This window comes from Simochromis diagramma, unplaced genomic scaffold (assembly GCF_900408965.1).
Source record: "Simochromis diagramma unplaced genomic scaffold, fSimDia1.1 OVJJ01000031.1, whole genome shotgun sequence".
NCBI classification, from domain to species: Eukaryota; Metazoa; Chordata; class Actinopteri; order Cichliformes; family Cichlidae; genus Simochromis; species Simochromis diagramma.
Genome location: NW_024386983.1, coordinates 1,226,719 through 1,239,704, shown reverse-complemented (window position 1 = coordinate 1,239,704; position 12,986 = coordinate 1,226,719). Strand labels below are relative to the sequence as shown.

The 12,986-nt window shown below is 44.3% G+C and overlaps 1 protein-coding gene across 1 annotated transcript; it reads right to left on the bottom strand.

Annotated features, from left to right (window-relative positions):
• Positions 1-4,010: 4,010 nt before the first annotated feature.
• LOC120738456 (uncharacterized serine-rich protein C215.13-like) lies at positions 4,011-12,837 on the bottom strand. Its single transcript, XM_040039705.1, has 7 exons — positions 12,709-12,837; positions 9,012-9,281; positions 8,295-8,389; positions 7,684-7,840; positions 6,355-6,534; positions 6,047-6,094; positions 4,011-5,585 (listed from the first exon to the last, which is right to left on the bottom strand). The coding sequence occupies exons 2-7, from the start codon at positions 9,151-9,153 to the stop codon at positions 4,708-4,710; spliced, it is 1,500 nt and encodes a 499-aa protein (XP_039895639.1). The 5' UTR covers positions 9,154-9,281; positions 12,709-12,837; the 3' UTR covers positions 4,011-4,707.
• Positions 12,838-12,986: the final 149 nt, after the last annotated feature.

The window sequence follows — 12,986 nt, the reverse complement described above, 5'->3', positions numbered from 1 at the left end:
CAGCCAGTTTAACTCTACTGATACCCAGCAACCAGTGGTTGCCAGGGTCACTGACTGGTCTGTAGGTTTAAGTAGATGCAGTTTTAACAATTATTTTCACAGCTACTGTTTTTGGCTTCTGTAGAAACCCTTTCATTATCCAATTGAGCTCCGTAGAATCTTCTACAAATGTTTCAGAGGAAGCTGATTGATCATTCACCTGCGCTTTTGTGCACATTGATTTATTATCGGGAAAAGAACCTAACCTGTTGCATGTCTGTACACGCTCTGTAAGGACCTCCCTGCAAAATTAAAAACTGTTTGAGAATATATGAATGTTCACTGACTGAAAACTGAATCTGTGGTTACGGCAGTCACATCTGCCATTTACCGATGCGTGCAGTAAGGTCTGTGCTGGTACCAGTGCTCCATCACTGCTGAATGCTGACCCACTAAGCCATCTCCCAATCTCCTACAAAACGCTGGATCCGTGTTTTCAGATATGTGGGAGTTAAAATTCTCCTCTAATCCAGCTGCTAGCTATTTGGAGTCGAGTACCGGGGTAGATGAATGTTGTGGGTTTGCGGCCCTTCTCTAGAAAGGGGAAACAGGAGAAACCGGTGTTGAGACTCACTGCTTCTGTTTTTTTAAAATAATCTACTCATCATTGGAAGGAGGATCCATTTTTAATCAGGTCATGTGTGCACTGGGAACCTGTTTCTGTGTGGGTCTCAGAAGGAAAAGCTCACTGTGCAATTAGGAAGCAGCCAGCCTGGTGGAAGCATGGAGGACCTGGAGAGGAGGAACATTCCCAGGAGGAAGGTCTCTCCCCGCTAACACTTGTGCCTTGTGTTAGCGGAGTGTTACAGTGGTTGAAAACTTTTTCTTAACAAGATGCAAGACTGATGATGTCATTCCTCTGAGTGACATTTTTTACAGGTTATTAAGGAAGATTAGATCAAATTGGGCTTCATGTGGCCCACAGCGTAAAACAAGTTTGATGTCCTGCTACAGACTGAATATTCAGGACAGTCACATCCACGCTCGCTGCTTTCTGATCTCCACATTTTTAAGATTTGTTGTTTTGGAGAATGCAAAGACAAACACCAGCTGATTAGTGATGAGCAACAGAATTACAAAATGCAAGAATTTCACCGACTGAAACTGAAGCAGACGTCTCAGTCGGTCTCCTCTGCAGAGCAAGCTATACGTCACCTATTTAAAAAATAAAAGCTGTTTTCTATAGTTGGCTGTAAATATTTATTTCTGCTGTAAAGTTAAATATTTTAACATATTTTAACAACAATTGTTTTTTACTCATTTATAGATTTGATTTTATTGACCTGGTTCTGTTGGATGTTTCTTGAATTTCTTGTTTTGTTTGTTCTTTGCTTTCAGTCATTTTGGATTTTTTGGTCCATCAACTCTACTTGTGGCCGACGTTATTTTACATCAATACCACTTAAAAAGCCGCAGTAGGTGTTTTGTTCTGGTACAGCAGCAGTTTGAAAAACTGAGTGGACACCAGAATAAACTATAATCACACGGAGAATGAAAACCAGTATAAGCAAAGAAGTTTGGTGTTTGTGGAATAAACTCTTGCAGAAGAGAGAATAACTTCTTCGTGCAAAAACCACGACGGCTGACGAGACATTTAGCAGAGACGTTTGACTGCCTGGAACATCCATCAAGCATTGATTCAGTGCTGATGTGTGACTGAGCCTTTAAAGTGATGGTTAAGGTGGAAGCTCGGTCTTTATTTTCCAGAAAATGGAAGAGTAATAATACTGCTCAAGACAGTTTATTAATATTGTTTATCAACTCAACTCTATTCACTGGTTTATGTCAAGGAGAAAATCGAGTAAAGGTTTCAACAGTCCCTGGGAATGCAAAGTTTAAAGAAGGCAGGATTTTGAACTACATTAAATAAGATTTACAGCACCTGCCAACAACCGGCTGGAAATGCAGACATTCAGACGTTTAAATCTTTGTAGCTGGGATTTAAATCCACAATAACTCCATAGGAAACATCTAAATACTGGGCACGACTGATGTCGCCACTGCGCTGTTATCTAAATTAAATCTGGGCTAGAAGAACAGTTGATAGTAGACGTCTAACAGGAAGTGAGCTTTGGCACGAGGAGGCTCAAGTTCTCCCCTGTTTAAGCTGCAGCTGTGCTGCTGATGCCTCCCAGTTCCACCTTTTAAATGACAGGTAAAGGTGAGAACCACCCCACAGCGAAAACACTGTGGGCACCGTCTCTACAGCGTTAACGTGCCCTGACACAGGAAGTAAAGCCTTCCTTTTTGTAACTTCCTAACCTTTGCATCTAAAGTGGGAATCAGTGGAATAATCAGAAGCTCATTATTCCACAGAGACGGTCACTTCTGATTGAACAACTTCAATCGTGTGTTGGTTTTTCTCAGTCTTAAAAAAGCATCTGACACATTAAACCATGACATGAACTTTCTAAGCTTACTGCAGGATTTTATTAGAAAAAATAAGTTTAAATCTTATCTAATTGGGAAATGTGATGTTGTTCTCCAATAATGAAAAGTAACCTCTGACAGGTGTTCCACAGGGTTCTGTCCTCAGCCCACTTCTGCTTGATATAAGCAGTTATAAATATAAATGGAGTACAGCCACGTCCTGGTGCAGGTTTACAGAGGGGACACCCAGCATTTAGAAAACAGTCTTTAAGGAGCTTGGAAAGAAAAGTGACTGGATTTCTTAAAGTTTCTTGAAGTTGATCTTTGCTCAGCGACGGCCTTCTTTTCTTGTATCGTGAGGTTAGATGGAGGAACTTTTGTAGTGGAGAGGGTGGGTGAAACCTTCACCCTGATTCGCTGCTTCGGGTTGTTACTTTATTAATCCTTATGGCGGTTTCCGTGGCTGTGATGTCATCCACTACGGGCAGCTGTTGTGGAGAAATGGCAAAAACTGAGTCGTTTGGCTGGCATCTCCTGTTCAGCTTCAGTGAGAGTCCTGCCTGAAAAGTTCGTCACCCATTTTTCCTGACTGTCCTCGGCTGTGACGTCTTCCTGTTCTTGTTTGTATTGTCTAGACTGGGAAATATAAGTTTGTGTTAGGGAAGTATGGAATTTTTGGAGTTGTCTTTCTTTTCCTTAAATGTGAGCTTAGCCTTGTCCACAAACCCAAAAATGTCTTCTAACATAGGAGAGAGTATGGGTTTGAGTTCCTGCAGAATCTGATCTTGTTGTGGAGTGCATCTATAGTGACCCGCCCCATCCTTTCACCTAGAGGTTGGTTTTGTGCTCGCCACAGAAGCAACGCCATTCTGTGTCGCCTCACCGTGGATCCAGGGTGCAAACTCTTGGAAATAAGTCTGCTTTGTGTGCATCTTAGGTTGAAACGGAGATGGTTTCTATAATCCGCTAGTTTCCTTGATTCCTTTTCATACTCCAGTCGAAGGGTGTTCCTCCCTAAGTGCAAGGCACGGTACTCTAAAGAGCCTGGAAAGAAAAGCGACTGGACTTTTAACGTTTTGTGAAACTTTGCTTTTCTCCGTCCTTAAAACAGGCAAATAAGTTAAAGATTCACGTGTGAGTCACAGCACAAGTTACAGAGCTACAATATCTGATTTATGTTAGTTTCAGGAAGCACACAAAGAAGGTGCCCAGGCTGCAAAAGTACATTTATAAAGATATAAGAGACTCTGTCAGCTCACATTTGTTTTTCCCATTTACATTATGATGCGGTGTCACGGTCACCTGCAGCAGTTAATCCTCCTGTAATGGTTTACAGTCAGGAAACTTTGGATACTGTTGGGTTGCACATTTACAATTTTATAGCTTTGTTCAATAAAAGGCGGAGCTTCTATTGAAAACTGCACGGCTGCTTAGACCCTGACTGGGTTAAAGGGAACCGGTTTGTGAATCAGTCGTTAATATCTGCTGCCTCCTGTTTTAGGTACTTTATTATGCTGCACGCTCTGGGTGTGTTGTTTGTGTCTACAGTGAAGTTTATCTGATTTTGTGCATGAATGCATTCTGTAAGCAGATTACACAGATTACCAAAAGAGAACTGTTTGTTTTTAATGAGGGAAAGAGATTCAGTTCATCTATTGGTCAATTACAGCTAAAGTTTCATCAGCAGCAGCGAAATTCAGCAGTAACCCCAACAAAACAGGTTCCTTCTGCTCAACAATTTATCCTAATTTACTACAGACATGAAGCACCTGTCCCACCTGTCCCCAGGTGTTGCTCCTCTGGTGTTTCAGGAAACTGTAAAGGAGCCAGTCTGAGTTTAAGAGCGCCGTGACTCTTGAGCCTGGCTCTGGAGATCAGATGCAGGGTTAGTGTTCTCCTCTCATGTCCACACAGGAAGCAGAATTATCAAACTGCAGATCGTGTCCTTGCACCACGTAGTGTATCATCTCCTGTAAATGCGCTCGGTCACTCTGGGTTTGTGTGGAAATGTTCACGGCGGTTGTGAGACTACAGCAGCTCAGCACCATCAGAAATGCTGATTATTACAGTGTGGAAAACTTTTAGAATTTGACACAAATAAAACTAGAAAAAGGGAAAAAACGAAACAGGATTTAGGCACATAAATAAAATTGAGCTCTGGGCCTAAATCTGCGTGTGCTCGAGTCACCAGTGGAAAGCAGCTTTTGTGTGCAGCAAACAGGAACACCCACCAGAAAGACTCCCGACTGATGAGAAGCTCCTCGCACTGCTCAAACCTGTCCTTTCTCCCTCTGGGCTTCAGAAGTGCGAGGCGGGATGATGTCGGTGGTGATGGTGGGCCAGCTGCCCGCTGCTGGCCTTGTCTCTCAGCATGGTTAGTGCAGTGTTGGAGAAATCCCTCAGGATGTCCACGGTCTCCCGCTGGAGCTGCAGGGACTCCTGCACGAACTCATGCTGGCTCTCCACGAGCAGCTGGACCGATTGAGCCAACGTCTCCAGAGACTGAGACACCGAGGTCAGGAGCATCCTGCTGGCCCGCTGCTGCTGCAGGCTTTGAGACGCCACCTGGGCGACCTGCTCGTGTGCCCTGCGTGAGGACGCTCCAGCTGGGAGAGGGTCCGATAGGCTTGAGCCTGAGGTGGGAGCACTGCGTGGAAAGATGGAGGAGGAGGGAGGAGGCTGGCTTCGAGAAGAAGAAGAAATAGTGGCAGAGGTGACTGTTGAGAAAGCGGAGGAAGCTGCAGGTGGTGGAATTGAGGTAGAAGGTCGAAGGTGAGAGGACGCACCATTGGCTGCAGCAGGTGCAGAGGAAGATGATGGAGGAGAGAATGGAGAGGGAGCAGGGAGGGCGGAGCCAGGTCTGTTGGAGGTGCTGGGGGACCGTGATGGTGGGGGGACAGCAGAGGATGAAGCAGCTTCTGAATCAGAAGCCAAAGGAAAGCCAGAGGACGTGGAAGCCACTGAGGAGGAGGAAGGTTCGGGTGGAGGTCTGCTGGAGGAGGAGGAGTTCTGGATGGTTTGGATCTGGCCGTTGCTGCTTCGGGAGTACGTGTAGACGGGCTTCACCCTCATCAGGGCGTTATCGGGCAGAGGATCGAGGGAGGTGGGGGGTGGCCGGACGGAGGAAGGGTAGGAGAACATGGAGTCATCGTTTTCATCAAAATCCATCATGTGTTCTGTGAAGGACAAACGCCACAGGAGGATCAGTTTATTCTTTAAAGGAGCAGCACTGAAACATGCAGGGTGATGCAAACTCTCATTACTGTCATTGATGCTGTCACCAGATTAAAACGAGGACAGAAGAAACCGCACCGTTTAGATGTTTACATCGTGTTTCTCCACATTTTACAGGAAGCCTGCTTTTCTTAGAAACGCACAAATCTAGAAGATGAATGTTCAGGGTTTTCATTTCTTATTCCTCACTTCACTGCCTCCATCAGATTATGGCCGAGGCTCAGGTATGACATTCATGCTTGTGCCAAATGAAAGCAGGAAGTTTACAGGACCTCACAACATTTTCAAACACCCACGTCATGCCTGATTCATATTCATTTAATGCACATTATGTATGATTTTTAACACTTGCAGCCAAAAGTTGGACTGCATGGTTTATTTTAAGTATCAACAGTGTCCTTACCTCCATCGTCACCCAGGTCAAAGTCAGACGAGGAGTGGAAAGGATCTCCTGCAAAAAACATGAGAACGTCATGAAAATGTCCAAGAAGGCCTCAAGAAGGCTTTGACATCTGAACTGGATATAAGAACTTTTTTTTTCTTCTTAAACAATCGATTTGTACGTCGGTGACGATGGGAGATCAGTCTCACAACCAACCGTTTCATATTTATATTAAATGTAAAACAGGACCCTGAAGCTCCATGGTTTACACCTCAGAGTCTGGTCCAAATAACCCTCGATCGAGGTGCCTGAGCTTTTTCTTTACTCACCGCCAAGTTCTTTTTCAGGTGAGGAGAGAGGTGAAATTTCAAAAGAGGGTCCTCCTGATAAAGTGTGAGTGCCGTCTGTCAGACTGAGGTAGGAGTAGGGGGAACTGTTGGAGGGTAGCCCTTTACTGCACATCTTTGAGAAGTCGTCGTCTTCTCCCAGGTCCAGGTCGCTGTCGCCGTCTGAAAACCAACACATGAAATCTGAGTAAATTCTGATACTCTGACTGGACGGATCCTCATAGATATATCTGATGCCTTTTTTTAAATATCACTGTAACCTCCTCTCTCAGTTTTACACTGACCACGCTAACAATGCAGCGCCATCCTGCAGAGTGAAATGCCTTTGAGAGGCAGCGGACAGAGCGCATCTGCTGATTGGCTGCCAGTAATGTGATCAGCTTCCAGCTGCAGCTTTTCACACATGAGCAGCAAAGAATACATCAGACAGATTACTCAGTTCAGGAAGTCAGTTTGTGCATGCAGTGATTTTCCTTAGCCTCTAGGGGCGGTGCTGAGTACAACGCTTCTCTAGACTTTTAGCACTTGACCCAGGAAGTACACAGCCCCCGGCAGGCTGATAAAAACACTTTCTAACCACAGTTTGTGTACACAGCACATTAAATCTGTAATAAAATAAACAACAGAACAGAACACACACACTGAAGCCACAGCAATATGAAATATACACCAGTGTCAGTGATGCACGACGCTGTAACTCGAGTCAGTTGTAAAATCAGCTGTACGAATTTAGACCAGTTTTTACAGCCACCTAGCAGGATGCAGAGCATCTCTGCTGCCAGAAGGTGGCGTTAATGCGCCGTGAAGCTGTCGAACAACAGATCACCTCACTAGCAGGTGCTGGGTCACTGACAGCTGAGTGGCACAGTGAGAAAAACCAGGAGAAACCTGTGAAGTCGAGACAAATTTCTGAAAAACAAACAAAAATGAGGTCTGGTTGAAACGCCAACGCATGCAGTGACGTGACGGCAGCTTGGGGTGAGACTAATCTCTGAAGAACATCAGCCTTTTATGAGGTAAAAAGGACTATTACATTAAAGAATTTATAAAGCAGTGAAGTGAAACGAACACGTGTTTTCATCACGGGCTGGATGGCATCATCTTGTTTCCTTTCCTAAAGGATGGGTTTTAGTGCATCCTTTGCGAAAGGAGGCAGCAGTGAAGCGCCTTTCCTTCGGATTTGGAGTTGAACAGCTCTTATTGTGGCTGAAACTCTGATACTTCTGGGTCACTTCACTCACTTAGAAACCTTCCCAAGAAAGAAAATGGACAATCTGATTAAACCCCGAGTTGCTCTATGCCTCGCCTCACCTCCTCTAGGACTCATCATCAGTATCTTATGGACCATCCTCTCCACGGGGCCCAGTTTCTTCTTCCTCAGGGTTGTGCCGTTGGGACCCCGCAGCGCTGCAATGCGTCGCTTCCCATCACATTTGAGGTCTGCCCATTTCTTCATGATCTGACGCACCTGAGTGGAAACGAAACCTTTGAGGAGTGCTGAGTGACATATCCCATCCATCACACTGCCTGCAACTGCTGCAAGTTCTTAAACTACTGTCGACAATCCGCCGGTCAGTTTATGAAGCACAAACGATAAAAAAAATTAAATCTATCGCATCCTGAAGTGAAGACTTTCAGCTTATGTGATTGTTAAGTTTGGTATGAGTATAACTGCAAAGGTTTTATACAGCCTTTGTGTTCAAACAGCAGAGGGCAGCATGGTGTGGCAGGACTGAATGGCCTTATCTATTAATTCGCTCATCTGGGAGAACTGATTCTTTTTACATGACTTTGAATAAATTAATAACGTAATGCAGAAAAACAAAACGTTGAAGGACAGATCAGGGCTTTTCTGAACTGTGCGAACTTCACAAATCATCTTTCGAAGGACTTTCTGGAGCTGAGAATGATGTAAAACAAACCTCTCTGTGATTCTCTCCCAGACCGTTGATCTGATTGGTGATCTCGACCCACGTCTGTTTCTTCGTTTCAGCCGACACACCTTGGTTAAACTTCCCTACAGAGAGAACGAATCAGTCTCAAGTATTAAATCACAGCAGTCCTGTAAAAGGTGACCCACGTGCTCCCTCTGCTGGTAAGGATCTTTAAAAGCACAGTGCACTAAAAACAGAGAGAGAGCAGACTGACCAGTAAAACATCCTGTAACTTCACAATAAAATCAAATGTTATGTTTGACATCTGACTGATTGTATCAGTGGTGTCAGGGGTTCCTGAACTAAACAATATTAAAAAATGTCCCTCGGATGTGTTTTAACTGCCCAAACGCCGTGATGACAAAAACAAAAGGATGGAGGGATTCTGACTGCAGCCTCTGAGCAGGGCGACAGAGCAGCATCAGAAGCAGCTCTCCACCTGCTGCCAGTCGGCTGGAGTGCATTTTGCAGCAGAATACAGATCACTGTCACCAAATGCAGCCCAAGGCGGCGAAGCTGGCGTCCATCGGCCTATGCGATGAGAGATTTGAGGAGCTCAACACTCGCATGATAAACACGACCAACAGGACGGTCAGTAGGTCGTACCAGAATGGCCTCAACGGCACACGTTTTATTACGAACAGCTCCTCGAAGACTTTCCTCCTAAATAGAAAAGAACTAATCTACTTTTTTATTCCTACTCACTGAGGATGATGTATCTGTTCCTCTTCACCGCCTCCAGCAGCAGCTTGACCTCAGTGAAGGAGAACCTCGGTTTGGCTTTCAATGCTCCTTTTACTCCTCCCACCCTCAGTTCCTCATCGTCCTCACGCCACGTGGCTGACATGGCTCCACCGCTGCCTCGGACGGCCCACTAAAACAGAGACCGAGTCCAAATTCACCGCCCTCCACGACTAGCTGATCCTGATCCAGCTGCCAGTCGGGACTAGACACGCCTGGCTGGCTGCACAGGACCTGCAGAAAAAACACAGAGGAAAAAACGATGAAAGAAAAGAAATATGGAGGATAAAATGAATTATAAGCAGGCAGAAATAGCATCTCTGCTTCATAAGCATACAAAATATTTCACTCCGTTTAAAAACTATTCCTTATTATTGCTCTAAATAAGCTCCTTAATAAGCTTTTGTGCAGATCGAAGTTTATCTTTTCATTTTATACAAAATAACTTTAAATTTCAGCGTAAACAGATGAGTACATTTTGACTAATGTGAGATTTAATCCATGTAAGATAATAACATCATTGAGTTACACTAAACAGTCTCCTAACCCTCGCTCTTATTCTGAAAATTCAGTCATTGCTAATCAGCTAGTTGTGCTGCTTCCTGGCTCATATTTTCCCATGCTGTGATGCAGGCCTGGGTCGGATGGACTCCATGACTCGATTTGACTGATCAGTTTGGGTCGATTTACACTGCAAACGAGCACCACCTAAATGTGCATGTGGTCATCAAAGTAACGTGGCTGAAAGTCTTGTGATGTCATGTTTATATGACACAAACACAAAAAGAGGATTTCGAGGTGATGCTACACCTGCTGCTCAGTCTCTGGCTTTCTGTCAGACTCGGGGACCAGAGTGTTGGATGTTGTGTTTGTTTGAGTTTGTGGCCGAGATTCAAAAAAATGGCGGTTTTGATTTCTTTGAAGGAGACAATCTCATGACTCAGCGAGCAACGCCACAGCCTGGCCAGTCACCAGCATGCAGTCTGTCGACGTCACATTTTTGCAACTAGGGCTGGTTATCGTCAAGGATTTCCATGACCGATTCAATTCTGATTCACAAGGTGCCGATTTGATTCAATTTGATTTTGACTCAGACAGTCAGAAATATTATAATTCTGATCATTTATCAGTACATCCATATTTTATATCTATGTATAAAAACAAAGCTGACACTCTGAGACTTCATCAGAGGCCTTTGTGTCAAAGTAACTGAGGATAAAACACAAAAACATGAAGCAGATTTTCCTGTCCTGGCTTTTTATAGCAGAAAACCTTAAAATATTCTGCAGTAGAAAAAAAAAACTGAAGAAAACCATGAATCAACATCTGAACATGACCTGATGCTGCTGAAGTGAAGCAAAGTTATTTGACATCATTTGTAAAAGTTTACATTTCTTTAGGATCGAACAGAAACGAGGCTTCTTGTCGGAGGTCATGTGTGGCAGACAGCGCTGTACACAACGGTAGACTGGTGCATAGTAAGCAAGCAAATAATCCAGAAAACAGATTTTTGATGCTAAACTGGTCTCTGAGTACAGAGAGAGAGAGAGCTGTGCAGGAAGTGTAATTTTATCGTGGTGGAAGCAAAACTGCCAAAACAAGAGTGTATCCATGACGATGTTTCTAAACGTGAAGCGGTTTTGATCTTCTTTTGTTGCTGGTTCAGTGAATTGTGCGTGCCGTCGGGTTTACATCTTTATCGGATTACCTGCTTTTTAATCGTTTGCTGTTTTAGCTGTTAGTGGTTGTTGAAATAGTTTCGTTAGCTTTAACCTGAGTCGACTCAGGATTGAATGAATCCATATCGCATTATTCAAACTGAAATCGATTTGAATCGGAAAATCAATTTTTTAAACCCAACCCTACTTGCAACCCCCACTGAACAGGTACTAAAAAAGTAACCAGTACCAGGTACTACTACCTAATGGAAAAACCTAACAACCGAGTTAAGACGAGTAGATACCAGCGGAAAAGAGGCGTAACTACTGTCTTGGATCACGGGAAGTGATAGCAGTCCCATTCCTCCAAGCTTTGTATGTTAATGGCCAGCCAAGTATATCTGCCCACTCAAGTTTAGAGTGAGCATTTAGAGCACTGGTACACCTAATACGTTCATATTACAAGCTACCAAGCTGTGGAGTGAGCAGTTTCTGTAGGAATCTGAGCAATATTGTTTTTTTTCCCCTATTGTGAGCTGTTGTTTCTTCTAAGTCTGTGAAACCATTAAATTTCTTCAGACAAAAGAAAAAAATCAAAACATTTTTATTCACTGGACCAATTTTCTGGTCCCAGCGGCACTAACTGATCCACTGAAACAAATATTTTTGAAGTGATGAATATAGAATTTGGCATTTTCTTTTTACAAGTTGTGAGACAAAACTTTCTTCATACAGTTTCATAAATATTTCATGCATGTTTCAAGTATGTTCCCAATTTTAAAAATGACTGCAGAAGCAGGTAGTCCAGTCATCCACTGGCACTTTTAAATGTACCTGCAGCTCACAATTTAAAGGTTACAAAATTATGTTCTCAAAAATCCTTCTACATACTTTAAAAAAAAAAAAAAAAAATACAAATTTAGCGACTGCGACGAATTCATATAAAACTGGACTTCACAGATGTTATCACCTGAGCCACAGCTGTGCAGCTGAACCGAACCTACGTCTCCTGCTTTGACACACAAGACTTCTGAGAACTGGATTTTATGTTGTGAAAACTTAATTTTAATTAGCAACACAGACAAAAAGTGCTGCACGCGTAGCAGACTGTGGACTGTTTTCAGGGTGACTGAACCATAAACAGCCAGTGCAGATTTCAGGAAAACCACCTGCAGTGTTGGACAGGGGCCGCTTTCATGGCTGTGGACGAGAACATCTCGTTTTTCCTTCAGCTCGTGTCCCCATACTGCCCTCTCCTGGCTGTACTTTAATATACACGAACACTGTTTTCCTGTCTTTCAGAAATTATTCTTTTTCTACTTTCTGAGGAAGCCTAAAGACACCCACACGTGTGAGTAGGAAATTCCTCTACATACACATGTATGTGTGTATCCATATATCAAGTAGTTACAAAGTAAATAACCATGTCAGTGCAGCTTTTATTAGTTACTTTGTTTCTTTTAGTTAATCTGTTGAATTCTGTTTACGTCACGGAGTTCGGACCGGCGCTGATTGGCTGGCTGTAAACATCCACGAGAGCGTACTAATGTTCAAGATCTCATTAAATACCTGATAAACATTGCGTTCTACCAGGCCACGTGACCCACGCGAACCAATCAGCTGCGACCGTGCTGTGTCTTTGTTGAGCTCGTGCCTGATGGTTCACACGGGGAGCTGCCCACCCGACTCCTCCGCGTCTGTTAGCTACGCGGGGCTGAACCGGTGCTGCGTGAAAACGACGAGACGTGCGAATCCTGCGAATTTCCGTAACCACGAGCCGGATTATCGCGAACATTACAAGCGGAGCTGTGCAGTGTCTTTGCGCTCCAACTGTCGGTGTCAGAGCTGGAGGAGACGCCTGCTAGCTCGGCGCTACGCTTTTATTTCGCACTGTAGCACGTTCGTACGCTTTGCGCGAAAACGCCGCCCGTGCGGGCTGCTATTGCGGATTCCGCGTGACGTGCAGTGTTTTTTAAAAGGCCGCATATGCTGTAAATAATTACCAGGCAAATGGCGCTGTTCTCCCCTCCTTCCTTCGTGGTTCTCCCGAAAGTTCGGAGTGACGAGAACAAGCGAATTGCGCAGACTCTATTCACGCAGCGCGTGTGGTTTTTTTCCTTCTTCTTCCTCGAACGCGCAACATTTTCAGGCCGCTGCGCGCCCCCATGTGCCGCAGACGCGTATGCACCAGTCACTCCCATTCCCAACACACCAGTCACCAAACTCACGAAGTCTGCACGTTCAGCCACACGGTGAATATTTAATGACTACCATCACCCTC

Bases quoted from the DNA above. Each gene is read 5' to 3' on its own strand.
- LOC120738456 (XM_040039705.1), bottom strand. From the start codon at position 9,153: ATGTCAGCCACGTGGCGTGAGGACGATGAGGAACTGAGGGTGGGAGGA. The intron at 6,535-7,683 runs GTGAGGCGAGGC...GTTGGTTTTCAG, and splicing joins GATGATGAGTCCTAGAGGAG to ACGGCGACAGCGACCTGGAC. The intron at 5,586-6,046 runs GTAAGGACACTG...TGTCCTTCACAG, and splicing joins TGACCTGGGTGACGATGGAG to AACACATGATGGATTTTGAT.